The following is a 24253-nucleotide window of genomic DNA, read 5'->3' on the forward strand; positions in this document are numbered from 1 at the left end:
CAGTGGCTGAGAGATTATTTTATTTGTTTTATAATTTAAAGCCGAATTTAATGTTGAATATTCAAGAACAAAAAGTGTTTTTTTTAATGAGATAGAACTCCTAGTGGTTACATAGAGTTATTTAAAGCAAAAACCAATGCACACAGCAATGAAGTTTGGCACATGGGAGTGGAGGGACACATCAACTGTAGGGAACTGAGCTGCAATAAAAAAAATAATAAAAAGATGCCAGGTGTGAACCGCATGTGCAGTCGACTCATCCCGCTGCAAGGAGAGAAGAGTTCAATGCAGGAACGGCAGACCAGTGCGACCATGCGTTCAGACTGTCCCCAAAAGGCTCCAACTCAAAACAAAAGAAGAAAGGAAAACAGAACTGCCAATCACAGGATAAAACGGCATCAGTTGATGTTAGTGATGGAATCAAAAGTAAAAAAAAAAACGTCGGCCCATCACTGCTATACTCACGCAAGCGTATGAGCAGTGTGTTCCAAATTAAAACGCCGGCACGCCACCTACGGTGTCGGTGGTGCCGTGCCTTGAACATGGGGAAAGTAAATACAGCACCAGTGCCTTTGGGGACAAAACAGAAAGTGGCTAGGTGGGTGGTGGGTGGTGGGTGGAAGTCGTGGGGGGGGGGGAGGTGGGGTGAAGTGAGGTGGGGAAGCAGGGTATTGGGAGGGTGGGAGTTAGGTGGTGATGTGTTTTTTTTGGGGGTGGGGGTTCTGGTTCACTCTGTGAGTTAGTCAGGCTCGGGGTGGGTGGGAGCTCATGTTTGGTTCTAGTGATGCAAACATTTAGCAGAGGTAGAGCTGCTCTGGGGAAATAAATAATCCTATTGATTGATTTAAAAGAACCAGAGATGTTCACAAAGTTGCTGATTTCTAGCTAGTAACTAGACTTGTAGCTTAGCAAGAAAAAAACACGAGAATATTAAAAAAACAATTACTATGACAAGCTAAATCATGGAGTCAGTGGGCTAACGTTACCTAGCTTATCTAAATAGCCTAATATGAAGCTATTTGGGTAAGCTAGGTAGCTAGGCTGGTATCTAGGCTAACTAACTAACCTGTATAAGATCTCTGTACACTATATTGCATATTCCCAGTTAGCAACACACTATTAGCCTTAATGAATTCGCTGGGCTTTAGTCTAATAATGACTGTCGACTTATTGATGTTTTAAGTGAAAGTTTAAATTATCTCTCCCTCCAGAGTAGCTATGCCTCTGGGAAATGATTGTACAGCTACAACTCCAGTCTGCTTCTGTGCTAAGATGGTTAGCGTCTCTGATCTGGGTCACACCTCGTCAAGGCAGGTGAGGGGGGGGCGGACCTCCCAGATGGCAGAGACGGCATGGACCTCATGAGCGAAGAGTCGTGGGGGCGTTCAGTGGAGCGCGAGCGGGACGTGGGCCGCTCTATAGTGGGCCGCTGGTCTGCAGAGCGGGACCTGCTGTGATACTCGTGTCTATCCATGGCTCCGTGGTTCCTACAGAGGTTATTGAGAGATAGGCAGGCACTCAGTGGGGCCCCAGCAGGGCAGGGACAGTATGGAGGGCAAAGAAATGTGCAGCACCCTCAAAACTCGTCCAAAGTGCATGTGTTTCAGTAACATACCTGTTTGTTTTTTTGCACATTTTAACCCATTAACTACAAATCAAATATTAGAATTTACACTGCCAACTATTTCCCATATCATACAGTCCAATTTCAACATGTTTTCCTGCCTTTTGTCTAGGAACACTCAAAGAATGTAATCAGAATGAACATTGTGTAAGTTATGGTTAAATTCCCCGACAGTCGCACTGCAACGTTGGTGCAAACATATCTATTTGACATAATATTCACTGTCATTGACCACCAAACAACTCACCAAACAATGAATGTATCTTAATATTGCATGTTAGGTCGGAATCACGCATTCAAAACTCTACAGCCTGCTTTGGAAACAGGTCTGCTGTCAAGTACATGTGATTTAAATGCAGTACATTTACCTACGCAAGCAAACATTCAGGTATGGTCCTTTAGAGTGACAAAATAAAAAATATTCAACATCTCTCTGGGAATAAAAGGTGCATTCTGTGTGGTCTATGGGGTCCTGTAGTGAATTAAGAGGGAGGTCGTCAGGTTGGTGGCAGGGACCATGTGCTGTCCATACCTGGTGAGTGAGTGTTCATTTACAGTCTGTTTGAGGTAGAGTGAGGTGTGATGGAAAGTGCATCTTTACATTGCTTTAGGGTTGTCATATCTGCTATTTCCAGAAAAATGCACATCCATTGTAAGTAGTTTTGGCACAGTGAGACTGAAGGCAACATCGTGTTGATCTGAAGAGCTGGAGGAAAGAAGCAGGTGAGGTGTCTCAACCAAGAAAATAAATCATTGATAGTGTACATCGATATTATTCCACTTTGCAGAGAGAAAATAGGAGGATACAAACATGTTCATAAAATTGCATCACACTGCACATATCAAAAAAGTAAAGGAAATATTCAGCCTAGCCTTTTAACATGAGTTGTCACAAGCATAGAGATGTTTGGGCATGCACACTGTAGGTGAAACTGTAAAAGTTCTAGAACAATTAAACGAGTATATCTTTAGTCTTTCAACAGTTGCATTCTTCATTTTGTATTTAACTAAACCGTTTCACCATTCTTATCCTAAAGGAGACATGTTGGTGTTCTAAAGATACAAATAGCTGTGAGCTGCTACTAATAAGCTTAATAGACACTAAAAGACGTTTTCTAAATTGTGTACTTTTTCCGGGAATATGGAAGATGTTCTTTCACATTGGAGTCATTTGAATTTTTAATTAAAAAGTCAATATTGTCATAGTCTTGTAGTGTCTGTAGCCTTTTGCAGTATGAACAAAAAAATGTCCAGTAGAGGAGATTACCTTTTTGTCTCTAATAGCAAAACAAAGGCCCATCAGTCAGCAACCAGCCTTTAACATTCTTCATCTGCAACCATTCACAGTGATGGTCAACATAATCATTAGTGGATTCACATCATGAGGTTGTTATGGCCAAGGATTTATGGGTAATGTGAAGGTTATGTCTGCTGCAAATCAAACTTCATATTAGGTGTAATTTGATGGATGTAGCCCCCGACCGACTGCACTTTGGAATAGGACTGCTCACTACGTTGTCACTGCTTTTTTTGTTGATGCGTACATGCTGCAGACTTTGTCCCACTCAAGGTAGACTCTAGGGCGATGCACTTAAACAGGACCATGAAAAACATTGTCTCATGTTCTGAGGGGAAATCACCTAAACTAAGACCCTTGCCAAAAGGGTTTCGACTATACTCGTGCTCTCCGCTGCTCATCTTTGTCTCCTTTTCCATTCACCTTCTGTTTCTTTCCTCTGCCCTCATTTCGTTTAGTTCCCTGCTTTTCCTCTGCCGTGGTGCAGGCAGACAACAAACTGTATCTGTATGACGAGAGGAAGGAAATCTATTCTACTCCTCTGTGGATAACACCGAGATGCTGGCTACTTTCCTTTCTCTGTCCGCTCAGACAAAACGACAGCGAGAGAGAAGAAGACGGAGGGCTCTCGTTAATGGCTATCTGGGCTATAGGCTGAGCCTGAAGTCGAGCCAAGCCGAGGCCTCGGGGAAACTTTGTGACACTTTAATAAAGTCAGTCAGGCTCTCGGGCTGAGTTCTGAGGACTCATCACTTTCTTTCCTCTTGGAGCGGAGAGAAATGGCACAGGCGTCACGTTATTCCTGACTGAAAGCCAGATGGCAGCAGGCGAAAGATTGAAGACAGAATAAAGTGGAGTCATTTACAGCATTTCTCTGGGGCGGAGGGGGGGGGGGTCTTTTTTTTATTTTTATTGGTGCATCAGGATGCTGGCGTGGGTTCCTGGGGATGGATAGATGGGTGTCAGCAGGCCTTTCTATGGTTGCTTGGAACGGCCTGGCAGCCCATTCTGGCCGGACGCTAGAAGCCAAAGGGCAAAACATGGAATTGACAAAACTGCTGCGCAGCCCAGAGCAATGCATCGGAGATGCCATTGTACAGGCGAGTGATGCGCAGCTGCCAATAGCATGTCGAAATAAGGGACAGCACTCAAACTCACACACACCACTGAGCAACATACTGCTGTTGGTACAATGTGCATGGGTACATAAACAAGGGACATCAACAAATAGACAGTAAGGTGCTGGCCAGCACTTAACCCAACAACCAGGAGACATAGAGCCGACGTCAGCAACACAAATAGCTCTGAGGCCTCCACATACCGAGGCAGTTGTGTATTATATTACCCTTTCACATCTACGCAACTTCAGAGCCGTGATGACGCTTTTAGCAACAACAACAACAAAAAAACGATATCGAGACCGGATATCATTTGCTGTCATCACATGTACGATCACGGATAAATTAAAAGACGGACGAAGGACAACTTGAGGGGACCACAAGATGGCGGATGCACGGATGCAGCGGCAGTGCATGGCAATACCTCTCGAAGTCATAGTCGGAGGAGTAGGCGCCCTCAGAATAGGCGCGGGCCATCCTAGTGGACCGCAGTAACCTGACTGCTTCCTCTCGGCAGATTGGGTACACGCGGTGGTTGCGGCTGGCGGAAAAATATCAACAACTGGTCAGCATTTCATTTTTCTTTCTCAATGAAAAAAAGGGGAAGGCAACATGGAAAACAAAAAAATAACCTGCAAGGGAAGACGACTTGGAGTACACCATGTTTTTTCCCCCATCACACACTGTTCTCTGCCTGAAAACATGCCTACCCTACAGATCCACAGTGATTTACATATAAACTGAATTCTGAGTGTTTGAGGGAGAAATCCCCTCCGCTGGACATAACTTCACAACCAATGGACACTTATCCATGTTCAGTATTGCCGTCGTCACTCTTTTGGTGGTCAACCCACGAAATGTTTGGAGCAAACTGAGAGAAATGGTTACATCACAATGCCTGAGGTGATGAAAAGAGAGAATAAGCAATGCTGATACCGGATGGATGAAGTGTACTCATTTTTTTTTCAATGTACTCTACGACACACACACACACACACACACACACACACACACACAGAGCGTATATATTTGATCTTTAGCAGAATAAATATATACTGAATACGACACAACGCTGATGTCACTGACAATGGTCAGATAATATTGAAGCATTCACTTCAGTGCATCCAGGAAACCACGTTGCGCATTAACTACAGTGACTGAAAACATGCCATTGTGTCAGTGCCACGTGTTGAACATCCAAATGATAATATTTCCTCAAAGAAAATAAAAAGGGGGTTGAGATGAGGCGTCATGCATGATCAGGTAAAAGTCTACCTGGGGTCGTTTTGAGGATCATCAATAGGCTGAGTATGTCTGGTTCGAGGTAGGGTGAGAAAATGGCTGCGACCACATGGAGGGAGGAGAGAAGACAGAGATGGATCTGAGATGGCGCCGAGGAAGACGCGGAGGACGAGGACGACGAGGAGGAGGAGGAGGAGGAGGAAAGGAGGGACACAGAATCATAGGCAGACAGATGGAGGTGTGAGAAAAACGGAGGGAGAGAGATTTCTCAAAGAAACGACGACGTAAAGAGAGTGAGAAAGCTCATAGGAGAGGTTGATGTTGACAGTTTCAAAGAGGGTACAAAAAACAGGCGAGGAAGGTTAGAGATGCTGAGAAGATGTCTTCCTCAGCTTTACCACACGGACAGATGAAAGTGGTACACCGAGCACACTGAAAAGCAAAGTCCAAACACCTAAACCTGCTTGGTGTCACTTCTACTGCATGATTACAAAGAACGTAAGACCATGTATATTACATATGATTTCTTCTTTTACAGACACCACATTTCAAAAACAGTAGGGAAATATAGGCGGAAAGACATGTGGAAAAAAAAACAAGATTTATTTCAATGTTTTATATTGTCGGAGTTCTGGTGCATTTCCAAATTTCTCCGTGACTCAATAAATAACAGGCCAATGTTAATGTTAAATTCACTCAAGTGAGCACTGTCCCAGACAATTTAGATAAGTGCATTTTCTGCGTCTGACACTGATTTAGGCCAAGCCTCAGAAATATCAAATAAACTTAATTGAACTGGGGAAAGTAGCTGCGGCCTGGCACTGCCAAGGCTATGATTGGACTCTTGGAGCAAAGTTTTCCAACCCTCACAGAAAATAAGTGCTGATGGGGAAGATAACTGACCACTTCCCCTTGACCACGTTTTCCATAAAGATAGCGAGATACATGCAAATGATGCATGCTGTATGCAGCATTTGAAGCACTAGAATGTTTCCTACCTTTTTTTTTTTTAAATATAAGATTAGTAAGTAAGTACATTACTTCTCTTACATGGTGCAGTCCTACATGTCTTGTCCTAATGCGTCGTGCATTAAGTGTACGCGTGCATAAAACACCTCCCTGCACGTCGGCTCACCAGCCACCACTTGTGCTTGCCAGCGTCTGCTCCATGCCTGCCTGCGTATGTGCATGCATCCACGGTACACAAGTGTAAGCTGGAGCGCGTGTGTGTGTGTACCTGTCAGGTGAGTAGTTATCTTCGGACACACTGTGGTTGCCCACTCTAGTGGAGGAGCTGTACTGAGAAGGCCTAAGGTCAAAGGCTGGGTCCAGACTTCTGCTGTGTGACAGAAGTGGACCAGATCACCCCTCATGTAGTTTACATCACCACACACTGACCCCTAATGGCCATGGGGGGGGGGTGGGGGGCACATCGGCTCATGTTTATGTGAGGCACTCAGAGCAACCGCGAGAAATATTGCATCGTACATACATGTTGGGCTAATGGTGTACAGTCCCTAAACCCTATGGATTCCTTCAAGGAAATTAAGGCTAGAAAGGACTTCACCAGGGTGGTAAATACATTTATATAAAAATAAAAAAATGTAAAAAAACAAAACACAGAGTTTCCACCAATGAAATCAAGCCCAGTTAGTTACCTGGAGGGTGGGGGAACGCTGGGAGAGCGCGACCTCGCCCGGTTATTATCCGCCGAGCGAGAGCAGTGGTTAGACGACATCACCTGCTCCGGGACGGACAGCGTGGAGCTCTGGAAGTCTCTGCCATTTGGCCGGTAGTCTGCGAAGAGAAGAACAGGTAGAGGAAAGGAGGGATGAAGAGGGGGTTGTTGTTTCCGTCATAATATTCTCAAAAGCTTTAAATTATAAGAAAAATACAATGCGTTGCCAATTTCACTTTAACACCTTGCGAGTTTTCGGTCTATCTGTCTAAATCTGCTGCATTTGATAATGAAAAATGATAGCAGCGAACGATGCAGATCGAGTTTAATAGTTTAAAATAGTTTTTAATAATTTAGTTTTAGTCTTTAATAACTTAGAAGAAACAGACCAAACTTTATAAAAACGTGTGCTAAAGTGGTAATCTGCAGAGGCAATGCTTTTTCTTTTCTTTTTTCCATTATGCTGAGTCTCTATATTCCAAAAAAAACGAGGTCTAAGTTTCAATAATCTGCGGTGTTAACACTGTGCATTAAACATGAAAATAGCCTTCAAAAAAAATATCAGAAACATTTTAATGAATTTTCTCTGCGAGGCCGATTGGTCCATTGAACTTGAAAGAGTTCATTAACCGATAATCAGACGTGGCTAGCAGCCATGGTTAAGGTCAATGCTTAGCACTATTACACTTGATTGATATTCAATAGATTGTATAGCACATTAAAATGAGTCATGGAATCAATTGTTGGAAAAGGAGGAAAGGCAGGAAAAATTGGAGATAAATGTTATGTTGACCTTCACTTGAGAAAGTTTGACTGAAATATGATTTGAATAAGAGTTGACCGCACAGACAGATTAGAATATTCATACTAAATAATATATCGCAAGTGCTGAAATTCTGATAATGTCAGACCATTTCGACACCAATTTGAAGATTAAAAAGGAGAAGAAATTAACAATATAACTACTTCATCGTGATGCAGATTCACAAAAAAGGAACACATCTGTCATTTCTAAACAACCGCTCCAACACAGCCTCCTGCAGCAGAGCAATCAAACACCATGCGGAGCCAAAATAATAAAGTAATAATCTATCTTCCTCTTGACATACGACATTTCACTTCTAAAATTCCAGTTGTATAAACGGAGTTGAGCTTCGAAAGGCATAAGCCGTACCCGTGCAGTAATTACTCGTGACAGACAATTAAAGACCGGGTAGTTAGTATACCGGAAAATCTTTTTTTTTTTTATACTTCCTCATCTGAAAGTTATAGCGTCAGCAGTTTAATGGGACAGTTCACCCCAAAGAAATGAGTTCCATCATGAGGTGGATCATATTGAATAACTAGGTCATGGTTTCTGGAAAGAAGCATTGCTGTTGACGTTGGACGGGGAAAGCAGACATCTCTATCTCCAAAGCTAGACAACTCACACTAAAACAGTCTAGATTGATGAATAAGCCCTAAAGAGGAAAAACATGTATTTTTGATTTTGGGGTAAACTGTCCCTTTCACGCAAAGACTGCAGGGTAAACTGCGATGGAGGGTGCGACCGCAGCTGAACGAAGGGGTATTCCCTTCACTGTGAAGGAAGTGAAGGTGACTGCCTGGCATGGAGAGGCAGTGAGGGGCTGATGAGAATGTTAAAGAGGCTAGACCGGAGGGGGATTTCCCTCAGCTACAGTATCATCAGTGATGCTGTGTCTGTCAACTGAATCTATTCCCTTTCTCTCTCTCTCTCTCTCTCTCCAATGCATCTTCTCCTCTACGTCTCACGCTCCATCCTTCTCTCTGTCTCTGAAAACTGAAATGTAAACTATTACCACGCGCTAAATCAACAGCGCGAGGCAGCCGCCTCCAACGCGAGGTTTACCAACAGCTTTCCTACAAACAAGGTCGGCACAGTTCCTGCGGTCTTCGAGCGAGAGGTCTTAATTGAAAGAGGATAACAAAGACCATGCTGCAATATTATCTTTCGCTTGAGAAAAAACAAAAGCAAGTCTCTATGTTTTCCCCGACGGGGTTTTGCTCTCGCAGCGCCGGTTTCCTTCGAGGTTGAAATCGAACGTGGGCAAATATACTTTTCGGTCTTTTCTTTTTTTTCGCCGTTTTCCTCTCTGGCTGCTAACAGCATTGCGGAGCTCCTCCTCTGATGTGCAGCGTGGGCGGTGAGCACAGCAGAACAGCAACTATAGCAGCGCAGAGGCAGACAACAGCTCAGTGCTGGTGGGCTGCAGCATTTGCACCCTGCTAATGTGATGTATAACAGTATACTAAGCAGGAGATAACTTCACCACCTACATTTGACAGATGGTGGCATGTAGGTGGTGTGAGGTTAAAAAAACAATGTTAGAAAAAATAGAATTCGACCTGGTGAAACCTCAAACTATGTTACCTCCAGACGGGCTCATGTTGCTTTTCAGATTTCACTCACATGCACTCATGAGTCTTGTTAATATGACCGTAATATATTACCTGTTATTACCCCAACGCCATCCTCACAATCGTAGTCGGAGATCTCGCTGTCACTTATCCTCTGGGATCCTTCGAGATAAAGAGACAGAGAGAGAAACATTGGAAAACACAGGAGACATTTTCATTCCCTCGTCCATCTTATTCACCCATTTCCTTCGTGTTATACCTCCCTAAGATGTGCACCCTTCCTCATAGCACTACAACAAACGGTCCCGCAGGAGACCGTTTTGGATGACTTATGTGAAATCAGCTGAACACAAATAACGCCCGCATTTCACTGATCCACGGCGACAACAAAAAAATGCATATCTGTCTTCATCTGACTTTGAGGGGATATCGTTCAATGTGTATGTGACGGTGGAGGTGAGATAAGTGATGTGGCGTTACAGATAATACTACGGAAGCCTTATTGCGCCCTTCCCTGTCTCCTGTCTTTAAAGTATGAACCTCTTCCTGAAGCCACCCAACACACACACACACACACACACACACACACACCGTGTTTACCGTGCAGCACTCGTTCAGAAATGACGAGTGCTGCACTCTGCTGCTCCGAACTTCTCCTCTCAGTTGGCTGGATACTTTTTTTTACAGCCGTCAGCTCTTTCACCTCACACTTACGCAAACAGCCAGGACATCATCCTGGTGGTGGTGGGGGGTGGGGGGGGAAGCGAGCCTTAAGTGTGTAGTAGGAGCAGTACGGTGGAGCAGTACGGTGGAGCAGTACGGTGGATCAGTGCTGCGTAACGCGGACTACAAGTCTGACGCACGTTCACCAGCATCTGCTCACAGGATGGTGAGAGAGAGGGCCCACACAATGAGCTAAACCGCCACTGTTTTAAGTAGCAGCATCATCTCATGTCACCCCGTGATCAAGAACACACTCAAGACACACAAACACAAGCAAAGTAGAATGGGCTGCAGAGTTTGCCAAAAAGCATTTTTTTTGTGCTTTCTTAAAAAGGGAACGTGTTGGTAACGGCCCAAAATAATCAAGCAACATTTTTGCATTACAGAGGAAAGGCAAGTGGTCAAAATCAAAGTCATATTGTGTGTGCCGGGACTGGCAGATTGCCTGGGTTTTTAGCACATCACGTTTTGCAGGATATGGTTTCTGGGGAGGAGACCACTGTGTCCTTAATCTCAGTTTCCCTGGAGCGTGCATGTGTCGGATTTCCCACGCGTGGTGTAAAAGTTTACACCAGCTCCCCTCATTAAACTCCATGTAAGCAGAGACATGCACCCTTCATGGGGGAACGGACAGGGTTGGAGAATCAGGCCACAAGGATGCATCTTTGCAGAGGAAGAAGAGAACACTGAGGGCATAGAGCTCCATGGAGGGGGGGGGTGGGGGGTGAGGGGGCTTTACCTGAGTTGCATGAATATGAGCCTTTGTCTGTAAAAGCAGAAGCAGTAAAGTTGATGTGACATGCACGACAAAAACACAAAATATGCATCCACTACAAAGCCTTCATTTACTGCAGCAGGAACAGAAAGCCAGTGGGGCGAAACGTGGACTCCACGTGGACCGATATCGAGAGCTTGATCACCCACTTGACAAAAACAATCTGGAACCATTTGAAGTCGATCTTGATTTTATCCTGACTTCAGCTACACGACCACGACTCCCACGTGCCTTTTCGTAAACTGTGCCAGCTCCGGCAAGTACGGTGACGACAACAATGTCTCAACAAACCTTTTGTTGTTAAAAAAAGACCGTCACTTTAGAGAATCCACCTTGGATCGACCTACTCAGACTGCCCATGTGCCACATATGCTTTGGAAGGAGTTCTTACTTAACACTCGGAATAGAAAAGGAGGAAAGAACTGACTTCAGTAATTATTTTAATTTATACCCACATTTTCTTAGTGTGTACTATTGTAGACAAGATTGTTAAGTAAGTTTAGAAATGTAGCCACATAGAAATGTCTTGTCTTTGATTTTAGTAAAGTTATTGTGTAAGTGCCATGGTTTGTAAATGTTAAGAAGCATGACCCTTTTGTCACACATTCCGTTATGCCTTGCCCATGAGTTCCAATAAATCAATCAGAGGTGTGTGTGTGTGTGTGTGTGTGTGTGTGTGTGTGTGTGTGTGTGTGTGTGTGTGTCAGGGACAGAGGGGGTTACGCACTCTGGAGCCGTCGCGTCGGACTCTCTCCGTGGAGCTGCCTGCGCTGCGTGTTCGGGGAGGCGCGCGGGAGCGGGATCGAGGACACGTCGTGGGTTTGCAGCTTGTACCAGTGCGGCTCGTCGTCCAGAAGAGCCGTCTCGAGCTCAATAAGGATCTGCGGGATGTAAAAAAAAAAAGAAAAAAAGAAAAGAAAAGAAAAAAGTCCACAGTCAAAAAATATCTTCACTGCAAATGGTTGCAAACTAACATATTTTGTTTTGTTTTTAATGATGGAATTACACACACTAGTGCCACAATAATCAGATCTCCTACGTCAGTTCAAAACAATCTTTTCCCCTCTTTATTTAACAGTTTTACACAGTAAAATAAAAACGACGAGCACTGGACCACCACAACCTTGTCAGAGCTTTATCAAAGGCGTGGCCTCATTCCAGAGGATTAGCTGAGATACTGTCAGTGAGTGTCCCTGATGGGGGGGCTTTGGGTTCCTTACCTCTCCCAGGAATTCGCTCTCCTCCTCCCTCACCCTGGCTTGGTCCCACAATGTGATCTCCAGCATGCGCTCCCGAAACTCCCGCCGGTGCACCGGCGAATACATAAAGGTCTGGTTCCATTTGGGCTCTAAGGATTTCTTTACCGTTTTTGTTCTCCTCTTGCTTTTGTCGCTGGAGGAACAATAATTCAAACTGTTTTTATTTACAACCATGATAGAGGAGAGCCACGAATACAACAGATCAAAAACACGACACAGCACAGAGCACATCACCGTGGCATGCTGATGATGGCAAAGAGACGGCAAGGTGAGGAAAATGTCTTCCAGCATGTTATCAGTGCATAAGAAAGAACTGCTTAACAAATGACCAACACAGTAGTTAAATACAGGCTTTTCCTGAAGCTAACGGCTAAAAAAAAAACACATGACGCACGTGACAACACAGCAATGTTCCAAAAAAAAAAAATCCACACTAACACAAAATCCATTTTCTCAGACATATAATAACTGAGTTATGTCAAATAACATTGTGGACGGAAGGGAATCGAAGTTACATTAAATGAGGGCAAAATAATAACTGTTTCTACTCTTACCTTCTATCAGGGAGGAAGTAGATTTTGACGTAAGGGTTCCTGGGCCGGCCGTCTTCCCTGGCTAGCAGGTCTTTGGCGCCCAGGATGGTGACAATTAGCTGATGGCCCACTTTGTCATACCACAGTTTGACCTGCAGGGGCAGAGCAGAGACAGCCTGCTGAGGGACCGATCAGGGCCAACAGGAATGCAAACACACAGAGGGAATAATGCAGGAGAAGACAAGTGCATCAAATTAGAAGTCAAGTACTACAGGAGCACTTGTGTCTTCTTTTACTGGGAACTCTCTCATTCCAGCCGACCGTTTTATTTATTTTTTTGACCACAGCATAGAGTCTTCTCCTGTATTTACCCTTCAGGGAAGAGGAGGGACGTGTCTACCTGCTAGGATGATGTCCAGTCACATGCTTGGTGGCACAAATTCTCAGAGTTTAAAGAGATAGTTCAGATTATGTACTCCCATAGTCAGTTTACCTACACGGTATACTGCACGCCACCAGTTTGGAGGAACAGCAGGACATCGCTTTGCTTCCGTAAAACGGGGGCCTTGTACTGTAAGTAACTATACAACTAGAAGTCCCTCATACAACTCCTTTTAGATAAAGATCTGAACTATCCCTTTTAGTGCTCATAACACATGGACTTACTGTATCAGTGTTAATATGGTATGATGATGCCTAAAAATGTATTTCATGATATTTTAGTCTATATGGTTAAAGAGACCCTCCTTTAATGAAAAGACGTGTTTTTTTGTGCATGGTGCCATTGCATATAGCCTTTTTCTATTACGATAAGTGTTGTTAAATGAATGTGTTTATGTCGGTCATTAAAAACTTCCCCCCGCAGGGATGAATAAATCTTACAGAATGGAAGTGAATGCTTTTGGCTCGGACATCATTTCCACTGAAGGGAATTGAAGTGAAAGTCACCATGCTCTAACATTAACTGTTGAAATGATACCGTCGACCAGTGGTGATGCTGGCTCTAATAATGTTCTCTCAGATATTGAATGGCCACTGATATGGAGAAATCAATCATGCTGTTTGCGAGAGGAATCGAAGACAGTTCACACTAAAAGGGAAGTATGGACTCCAAAAGAAGACACTTAGAAGAAGAAGAAGCTCCAACCGAGGCCTAACTGAAAGGAGATGCGATGAGGAATAAAACTTCTAAGCTTCTGTCCATACTTCTTTAAAAATAAGATTATGGAAAGGGTCTGCGCCATTTAAAAAAAAAAAGTAAAACTACCAGCTATACATGCAGCAACGCAAGAAAGAGCATTCAAGACAAATCAGTCGATTTCATAGGCAAAAACAGACAGCAGAGGGCTTATGGGAAAACAAATTGTACCAAGTAAACTCCAAACTTGTAGACCACCAAATTACCAGATACTGTAAAGTGTGTTATATATATATATAGTGTTCTGTCCGTGAGAGGTCCAATATTTAGGAAAAGACTCACCTTGAGAATCATGTTGTTTATATTATGAAAACACATGTAGTTCATAGTAAATACCTCAAATAGACAAACTACAATGTGTCCATCTAATAAATAAATTAACTGAAAAATACAAGTTTTTCTAAAAGAACACACACACACACACACACATTAAAAAAACAACACTTATTGACCTCCATTCAAATGCCATATCATGTCTTCAGACTCTAAATTTGAAAAATCACACCTGCGTGCTCTACGCATAATGACAATATCCTCCCATCCGATCCATAGAAAAGCTTCTTAAAGCTACTTTGAGGTAAAACAACATACTGTTACAGTGTCAAAGCAATAATGTTGACCTCTAATCGACCTGAATCAAGAATACAGATTCACACAAAGTGATTATACTGCGCGTTATTAACCAAAAGGCTCAGTGAGATTAAAGATGACGGATTAAAAAGAGCCCCTCGGAGCGAAAGGAAAAATTTAGGTACAATTTGCTTAAAACTCTCATCGGAAGGTGAAATCTTTGGTTTCAAACACAGGTGCAGTGAACTCGGTATCTTTTCACCGCAACATGAAACTGCAGACCCATCCACCACAAGCTGCTCATAACACAACTCCTGGAGATGAGTGTAGGGTGAACCAGGGCCGGGTTCATGTCACTTGAAACAGGAACAAAAAAAAACACAAGGTCCTTTTGTCCTGAGGGAGTTCAGGGAGACACCCTCCTGCATTGCCAAAGATACAGAAATGTTTGACACAAGGTCAATTACTGGTGTCAAATCAGGCAATGGAAGAGTGCCTCTTTAACGTGTGGATTAGTCCAGCATGCATAAACCTATAGGAGGAATGAGGTGAATGGGTTAAAATGAGATAGTAACTCTCATCGTAACGGTGATACCGAGAAATCAAATTGAAGAGAATGACACAATGCACTGCACTTAGGGAAAAACTTGAAGCTGCCATTTCCCAAAGTATGGAAACAGAAAGTCAGCCAGTCAAACAGTCAGATGAGCAAAGACCAAATGGAGATTGTGCCCTTCAGATGGGGCCCATTACCTGGACCCTAGGGGCAAAAGGCGTTGTTCTTCTACTAAGGCTTTGGCTCTGGATAAGCAAAATTAAACAGCAGGAAAAAGAAGAAAAAAAAAAGAAAAGAAAACACAATAAAACCAAAAATCCCACAAAACAACAAGAATTTTTTTTTACAATACACTCTAAACAACAATAGCAAAAGTTTGTCGTTTCGGGTTGGGCCATTTGGGCCGTGGGTTCATTGTTACGATCACTTATCCCGGAGCTTCTTCTCCGCATGTAATTATCAATTATCTCTCTTTCTGCTCTGTAATTTGTATCCTCTGCTTCAAGGCGTGCGTCACAGTGACGCTCCAAAAAATATCGTGGCAAAGAACTCATCAGGCTCTGCAGATCTCACAAGGTTTTAAACTCCGTGAACTGAACTAACTCACCAATCAGCATCTGGGTAGAAATCAGTGCTTGTTTTTAATTGGTTGACGCAGTGTTAAAAGTTTGTATTGTGAGTCACGTTATTCTATAGTGCACTGCAGCAACTGAAATCAGCTAAACATACACAACAATTATTGTGAATATTGGCAGTGGTATCCGCCTTAAAACCAAACTATTTCTTATAAATGTTGAAGTTCTGGAGGTGTTACCTAGATGCTAAAGCTTTTTCCCTGCTGGACCCTAAATTTCAGAGTTGATTTATCTCTTACTTTAATGCAGTCTTTTACCCAATTTACCCCAGGAGGGTTTTAACAATAGATAATAGACAACACACACAGTAACCTGAGCTGTCCGGTGCTCGGTTGGTAAAAGGCCAGCTGAACAGGCAGAGTGAGAGGAGCAGTGCCCGGCAGCCCAATGGTTCAATCCAGGATTTAAGGTTGCATTGCATTATATATGTGAGTGTAGTAGTACACTCCAAAATGTAGTCATGTGAACTTAATATCCCATCTTACTGGTCAAAGCAATCTAACAGAGGATTTCACATATACGTCATGCGGAGGTCGCTTACTGAGAGCTGTCCTGACAGGTACTGGGGGGCGTCCCTCAGCATGCTGGGACTCATGGGGGACGTGACGGAGATGGACGGGCGATCCATCTTCTGAGACTCAAAGGAACTCGAACCTGACGGGTGTGTGGGGGGGGGGGGGCAGAAACGACTGCAGTCAGATTATTCAGGAGCGAAGCTGGTTCGTAGTTTGTGGTTTTAGTGAAATCGAGAGATCAAAACGAGAGAGGGGGTGGAGTGTGTGTGTGTGTGTGTGTGTGTGTGTGTGTGGGGGGGGGGGTGTAGACGGGAAGATAGAGAGACACAGACGAGAAGAAGGGCAAGAGACGGAGAGGCGGAGTGACAGAAGCGACTCTCGAAAGACATTCCCTTCACTTGATGTTTCTGGGCTGATTAATAGGATTCAAATGGGATAATGAAGATAGGCTAAAGATCTTTTTGACAAGACTCACTTGATTCCAGTTGTGCATGTGTGCTGTCTGGTATCCTTGGAATATCTCTGGAAAGAAAAAGAAGAAGAAAAAAAAAAGACGAGAGCGTGAGCGAGACCAAAAGAGAGGGAGGGGATGGAAGGGATATTACATTTGAGCTAATGCTGACTGCGCCATTGCTCTAATGACCGTAAGCGCCGCACCGGCTCTTCGTTCAGCCAGCATCTCCCTCAGCAGCGCAAAGCGGCTCGGATAAAGGGAACGTAAAGGGATAAAGGGAACGTAAAGGGATAAAGGGAACGTAAAGGGATAAAGGGAATGTAAAGGGATAAAGGGAACGTAAGAAGCAACGCTGGTTTGTTTTACCACAATTTCCCTTTCTTCAGAAAACCAATTGGAGGAGGAGAGCGTGCATACAGGACCCCGGGCTGACGCTCGTTCCTATATTCCCTCTCAGATTTATCCGATTCAAGTCTCCATATTATAGAGAACGCAATTCAAAGTCAGTCAGACGGACGCAGGCAGTGTTACGTAATGAGCACGTACCGACAAAATAAATATCAATGTTAAAGCGCATTGTTCTCGCTTTAATTGGTTTTAGTTTGGGAAATGCATGTTGTTCATTCATGTAAGGAATTTCTTTTTTTTAATTTTTTTTTAAATACCTTTGTTTTATCTGATTGACTCAATTTATTTTGAAAAAAAATTAAATTCTTGAAAAGGCCGAATGTGCATTTATTAGCGCAACTGTTCCATTAATCTTAAAAGCTCAACAACAAAATCACATTAAACCAATTTATGTTGCCCTAGCACTAGCTACCTAGCAGAATAATAGCATTTAATATGATTAATAAATTAATCCGCTCCAACTTGGACCTGGAAGGTATTCTGGTATTCAACTGGTAAGAGGCACTGGACACTCGGGGCAGGAACTGATTCCTCATTACTTGTTATTAATACAAAAATTAAAAGCCTCAATAAGTAACACAAATGCAATAATCATTCCTTGTGCCATAACACCTCCGTGGTCTGGTGAAGAGCTTCTGTGTGACAGTGACAGTCGGTGAGCTCTCACCCTATCGGCCGCGAGACCACCAGCTCCACCTGCGGCTCAGGCTTAGATTCTAGAATGATATTGTAAACTTCTTTAAATGTGGCTCCTTGTAAAAGCTTCCCATTCCACTCCAGCACCTGGTCACCTGTGGAAAAAAACACTTCATGTCACACAGGGTATCTTTATAGAAAATACACATAATCATGCTCCTCTAAAACTAGTCAAATAGTGTGTGTGTGTGTGTGTGTGTGTGATTGTAATACCTGGTCTGAGGTGTCCAACAGTGTCTGCTAGACTTCCTTTCCTCACTTTAGTGATAAAAGCACAAAGTCTACCAGATTCTGTCATCTTGCCTCCCACCACCTGTAGAAGCAGAGAGGGTGACGGGTGAGCACTGAAACACGTGTGAAGCCTCACTTTGTGTCGGTGTTGTCAGAACTGCGGGCTTAATGTGACGTATACTAACTCGTCACGACATTATTATATTATATTTATTATTATAAGATTGTTTTCCCCTTTTGCCTGCAAGGTATGAATCCTCAATAAAAGCATTAAGGAGACGGTCAATAGTAAAAAAGATTTTTTTTTTTTTTAAAAAGCGCATCTCTGTTTAGAAAAAATAAAAAATAAATAAAAAAGGTTCAGGGCTATGCTTTCTCCCCCCAAGGGGACACACTGTGGTTCTGTCCAGGCCCGTGGGCTAGAGCCGTACTACTGTACAGCCCTGAGCTGCTGTACTCCACTCGCCTCAGCTTACATGGGCATCATACAAATAAAAATCCCTCCTAATGGCAGCTGAATGCCAACATACAAAGGAGCTTAGGGAGGTCTGCTAAATGAAATGGCTTTATGTAACAGGGCAGGAGCCAGAGAAGGAGGCTCGCAGAGGAGGAGGAGAGAAAGAGAGAGAGGGAGAGAGAGAGAGATGGACAGCGAGGGCGAGGCGGGCAGCCTGACTGGTGGACTGTTGAGTTAACTGGCTACTGCTGAGCGGGCAGAACCGCACAGAGGCACTGAGCAGACACAAACATGCCGTTTCAGGAGGCTCATTCAATCAGTAATGATTTCTCCCCATCTCTCTCTCTCTTTATGTCTCTGGACTTTGGCTGCTCAGCTTCATTTTCTTTTTTTTTCTTCTTCCCACCACCATACAGGTTTATGCAACAGTGGGCGTGGGAAACCGAAAGCATCTTGCACAACAGACCATCTAGTGATGCTAGACTATGACCTATAGGAGAAGGTTATACAGCACTAAAAGCACGAGAGAAATACATATGATGAGCATAAGGGGACTGTGATATTCAAAACATAAAGAAAGTTTCAATCGTTTGGGCAGTGACAAAACTGACTTGCTTCCTGCAAAGTAATTTAGTGTAAGTGAGTTCAGAAGATTACACAGCTCAATACCAAACGCTATGCATTAATATTCATCTGGAACATAATCAAGTCTTTAATAAATATGAATGAGTAGCACTGTGATGCAAATGATAATTGAAAAAAAAAGAAAAGAGGCCACACGATAGTAGAATTCACAGCCCGAGAAGTAATTATACTGTATGTTAACATCGCCAACACCGACAGTCACATGGTCTATCAACTTTACCCAGAATTCCCTGGACGTGGGCAGCTGAAGTTATAATGGTGGCGTGATTTGTTCGGTATTCATTACGTGGGTGTGTTTGCGTCATACCTTCAGACAAGAGTCATTCTGAGCTCACCTTCAGACCGAGCAGAGCTCCGGAGTCTCGAGGCACGCTTCCATCTTTCATGCGCTTGTTGAGTAAAATACGCCCTATTAGGCGATCCCCATCTTTGGACGGCTGCCACGTCACCGGGTGCTACAAGGTCAGAGCAACACACCTGCTGTTTAACAACTCATCCGCTTGAATTTGATTACTTCAGACCAAAGCAGACAAATGTTCACGGTGGAAAAAAAAAAGAAAAAATAAAGGGTGTGGGGGGGAGTGGGGGGCAGGAGGGGGGAGGGGGGTCATGGGGTAAAAGTGTTTATTCACTCACGGAAGAAAGTTCACACAAACTCTGTTGCCTCATCAACACTGTTCATCTTTCTTTCTTTATTTAGTAGCAATACGCCGGGTTATTTAAATTCCAAAAATTGGAATAATAATCTCAATAACTGTTGATGAGGAGCGTGTGTGAACCCCCATCGGTGTGAGGGGGGAGTGAGCTTCATGCAGCGCCCCATGCAGAGTAAAAGCAAGCAGCCCGACACTCCTCCTCAAACCAGCTCTTTAAACTGGAGCAGGAAGCAGAGTCTGGTGCTTCACTCTACACAAACACACAACCACCATCCAGTGAGTAGTGAGGGGGAAGCAGACGGTGAAAAGGGGGGGGAGGGGGTGGGGGGGTGGGGGGGGGGGAGCTCAACTATGATACTAATGAGGTGGACCATGAGGTGCCAGTTTAAAGAACAACAAAAAGAAAAAATTAGACATACACCGCACAGAATAAAGCCATGAGACAGAGATAGGGTGAAATCGCAGACGCGCAGTGGAAAGGGGAAAAAGAAAAACGTGTGTTTTCATTTTATTTAATTTTTTTTTTTTTTGGTGTGCAAAACAAATCCAGTCTTCCCTGTTTTTGTGTGCTTTATACAGTCATTTTGTTTTTTTGGTTGTTTTTTTTTTGCGATAGAAGTGAGTGGAAAGTTGGGCAAAGGGGGGCGGGTTCTGTCTGGACTGGGTGCTGTGGGGTGGGGCAGCAGAGTGAGAGGGGCGGCCTGAGTAAAAGGTGCTCCTGCTGCACTAAACAGGACCGCTGCAGAGCAAAGGACACAACATACGGAGGAGGACGAGCATGCGACTAGGAGAGACCCACATTCCTGTGTGCCGTGACAAAACAGAGAGGTTGTGTGTCAATGCTCTTATTTCTTTTTTTTCTTTTTTTTTAACAACTACTGTAAGGTGTGTTGTTTCTGGTTGGGGAGCAAAACAGCAAGTACAAGTAGCAAGCAAAGAGGGTGCCCCCCCACCCCAAAAAAAGAGTTTTTTTTCTTTTTCTTTTTTTTTTTTCGGCAACACCGAGCAAGGTGGAACCAATTGTAACCGAAAAAAAGAAAGAAAAAAAAAAAAAAGAAACGAAATCGCAAGAGAAAATCAAATTTGCACAACGTCAAATAAAATCCAAAAAACAAACATCTCACCTATGTACACTGAGTGACAGAGAGCAAACAAAGACTGGATGGGTAGGTCATAAATAATAAGAATAATAAGAATAAGAAAAATGCAGGCTAGATTGTCTCAGTACCTTCTCACTATGGCTATGCTCCTCGTTTAGGGTAGTGCTACTGCACGTATCAACTCCCGAGTCTTTAACCTGCGGTTCACACCATGCCAAGTCCTCTTCAAATGAGTGTCCCCCAAAGCGCACCATTTTCTTTTGCCTCTCAGATAAGGTGTGTGTTGGCTCGGACATAAATGTCTGCTCAATAGTTTTTCTTTTTCCCCTTTGACTGTCCCCTACAGGTGTGGGATAAAACAGAAAGAAAAAACAGAAAAAACAACATGCAAAGGTGTAAATAAAACGAAGGAAACATGAAATGACAAAAAGACTCTTGGAGAAGGAGGGGTTGGAGGGGGGACAGGGTGGGACGGGGGGGGAGGGGGGGAGAGAGAGAGACAGAGAGAGGGAGAGAGAGATGGGGTTAAGGGTCGGGAGGGAGGGAGGAAGTGAGGGAGGGGGTCAAGGCAGGACTCCACATGTCTCACCAAAGACATTGGGGAGGCCTCGCTGCTATGCCAAGACGCATGGTCCCACCAATGGCCATCCAAATCTCCTGTAAGGTGGGTTGTAGGGGTCGGGTTGAGGGTGGGGGGGTGGGAGGGGGAGGGCGCACATACACAAGAGAGGACAGCGAGAGGGACCAGTGAGGACACCACGGACAATAACAGACAGTAACAGCTAGACACACACGTAATACACGTAGAGCACTAAACAAGACATTCAAACGTTCTTCTTTGCACACACACTCTCACATAATGCTCAAACTCAAGTCGTCGTGTGCCTAAGAGCCCTGTGGAGAAAGAGAGATGCAGCTCAGGTAATAATACACAAAAAGGAACAGCAATGATTTGACCAGGGACGGACAACAAGCCTTCAATCAGACACACGACTCTCAGTTGGGACATTCATGACCATCTGTTCCTCTTCCTTTCCCTCGCCTTCCCTACAGGACATCGATTACATCCCACATCGTCACCCTTGTAAAGGTGCAAACTCAACCCAGACGGGACCGGTGGGTCAGATTCTCCTCGTATGGTTCCCATCACAGGTGGTCAATTTAGAATGAATTTCAGAATCTTCTGCCGGACTATACCGACGCTGCATTTCACGTTTTGGTTTAAAGGTTTGATTTATTATGAATAAAGGTCGCTAATGTGTTTAACCGGGGATCCAGATCGCAGAGATCCAGAGTGCCGCACAGCCTTAACTGACCTCCGATCCAAAGTGCACCGGGGAGAGCTTTTAAAGATGAGGCTCTGATTACAACTTCTGTGGTATAGCGCACAGCGGACATGCAACTTTGAGACGCGCAGGCATGGGCCAGTGGCTATAATGGTTTTACAGTACGGAGGTTCCTGGGACATTTCTATGATCAATCCAGCAGGAGGGTTAGAGAGGAACTGATGGTGGTTAAAACCCGTAATAGGGGCGATCAAGATCTATGACTCCAGCTCTGGCTGCAGACGTGCACGCCTCCATTAAAACAAACACTGAGACGCAGATATCTGGTGAGACAAATGTACTCGCTGGGAGTATTTCTTCAAGTGGGAAGCTACGATGCGGATGCACCGAGCAGAGAGATGGAGTGCACTTTCAATTAGCCAAAAGAGGCTTTGAAAATATAAGCAAATTAGAAAAAGAGTGAAACGTAGTGAATCGTGAGGTGGGGCTGTAGCATTCCCAATGGAGAGCGGCGTGGTGGTAAAGAGGACGGAGTGGTGAGGCTGCGTGACCGAGACCGTCGAGACGAGCGCATCTCTGCAATAAACGTCAAGTTACAACAAAATGGACATTTTAAATGTTGTTTGCTTACTCTGGCGAGACATTTTAAGTGAAATTTCTCTTATATAAACAATAAAGAAATCCGAGTCAGCCAACCCTGATCTTCCACTTGCACATGTGCTGCGTTTGAGGTCCCTCGCATGCTCCCGCGGTTGTATATACTGCATGCATGTAGCTGGACTGAACCTCAGGGCCACAGGCCCATGAAGGTCATCTGAAAACGCCGCAACCCCTGAGCCATATACATCACTTTCCCCACACTTCACTTCCCCTGCAAAGAGCTGCAGAACCTAATGGATCTCTACAGGACAGGCCGCCTTCAAGCATTATCTGGCTGAGGAGTCAGTCTCTGGGAAGTCAGGGGACTCTGATGGAAAGGCATAAAAATAGCCTGCATATGCTTCTGGTAGTGTGGGGGCGGGGCGGGGGGGGGGGGGGGGGGGGGGGGGGCGGGGAGTAATACAAGGGTGAAGAGGATTTTCAATACAGAGTGAAGAAAGGAAGAGTGCTGTGTATAGAAAGTGCCACTGTGAATAAATATAGCCACATCACTTCCAACACAGCTGATGCAGCAATACACACAGATTTTGTTTTATGGGATCATTTAGGTTTATTAGATCCTGAGTTTTAGTTTCATAACTTTGACCCGCGTTACTCTCTATATAACAATGCCATGGTAGTCACCAGAGTAATTGCTGATAGAAGTTCCTACTAAAGTCCTGACAACAGTTGAGCCATATGTGGATATAGATATTTCTTGCAGCGTATGATTATTTTTATTTTGTTCATTTCTCAGCAATTCATCTGCTATACGTGCAATGTGTTTATTAATAAAGGGGAGAAAAACTCAAGTTGTAATACACTGGAATTACTTTTTAATAAAGCCATATTTTGTGTCAATATTTAATTTAGTGTAATTATTGTGGCATTATTCGACAAAATTGCGACCCAGCTTTTCATAATATTTTTGCGTGCAAGTTTTTTAAATTTTTTTTTACAATGCACATTATAACATTATATAAATGTTGCCCTAATGTGGGGGAGATATGGAAATATACTCAATATTTTACTATATATATATTATATTATTCATTAATATTATATATATATATATATATTATTAATTCATATTATTATATATTATATATATTACTATATTTATATATATATATAAAATAAAACACTCCAATGACATTTCCACACATGTGATTTTCTTCATATTCAGAGTTGTGGTTAAGTTGCAAGGTCAGTCTGAGCCAAACTACCCAGCTGACCCCTCTTCCCCTCTTCTATCACAGCTTTCCATCCATCCGTCAAGGAGAGTGCTAAAACGACTAACTGTACACAGTTATGCGCTGTGATAAAACATTATGGATGTCCCCGGACAGGCTTTGCCCTCTGCGGCCCTCCAACCCACCAGCTGACAACAGTGATTACCCTCTTAGCCTCACAGCTGCTATTCTGTCGGCGGCGCAAACACCAGAGCCCAGTTCAGCGTGGCGGACGCTCTCCATTGAACGAGTCACTTGCCTAATGTGGCCATGATAGTGCAAACAGCTTAAGGCCCGCTGCTATGATCAGGGAGAGGAAGAAACATCTCCTGTAAAGATGAGACATT

At 43.8% G+C, this 24253-nt stretch overlaps 1 protein-coding gene across 1 annotated transcript in view; it reads right to left on the reverse strand.

Moving 5' to 3' along the window:
* Positions 1–24253, reverse strand: part of rims2a (regulating synaptic membrane exocytosis 2a) — a 119325-nt gene that overhangs the window by 32738 nt on the left and 62334 nt on the right. Inside the window, exons 8-23 of the mRNA XM_034528920.1 lie at positions 20878–21089; positions 19329–19448; positions 17874–17973; positions 17632–17755; positions 16578–16624; positions 16129–16241; positions 15150–15197; positions 12650–12780; positions 12057–12228; positions 11564–11717; positions 10801–10827; positions 9432–9500; positions 6940–7078; positions 6519–6620; positions 4464–4580; positions 1302–1487 (exon numbers count right to left, since the gene is read on the reverse strand). Of these exons, the coding sequence (XP_034384811.1) occupies positions 1302–1487; positions 4464–4580; positions 6519–6620; positions 6940–7078; positions 9432–9500; positions 10801–10827; positions 11564–11717; positions 12057–12228; positions 12650–12780; positions 15150–15197; positions 16129–16241; positions 16578–16624; positions 17632–17755; positions 17874–17973; positions 19329–19448; positions 20878–21089 (1861 nt within the window). The remainder of the gene's footprint in view (positions 1–1301; positions 1488–4463; positions 4581–6518; positions 6621–6939; positions 7079–9431; positions 9501–10800; positions 10828–11563; positions 11718–12056; positions 12229–12649; positions 12781–15149; positions 15198–16128; positions 16242–16577; positions 16625–17631; positions 17756–17873; positions 17974–19328; positions 19449–20877; positions 21090–24253) is intronic.

This window comes from Cyclopterus lumpus, chromosome 25 (assembly GCF_009769545.1).
Source record: "Cyclopterus lumpus isolate fCycLum1 chromosome 25, fCycLum1.pri, whole genome shotgun sequence".
NCBI lineage: Eukaryota > Metazoa > Chordata > Actinopteri > Perciformes > Cyclopteridae > Cyclopterus > Cyclopterus lumpus.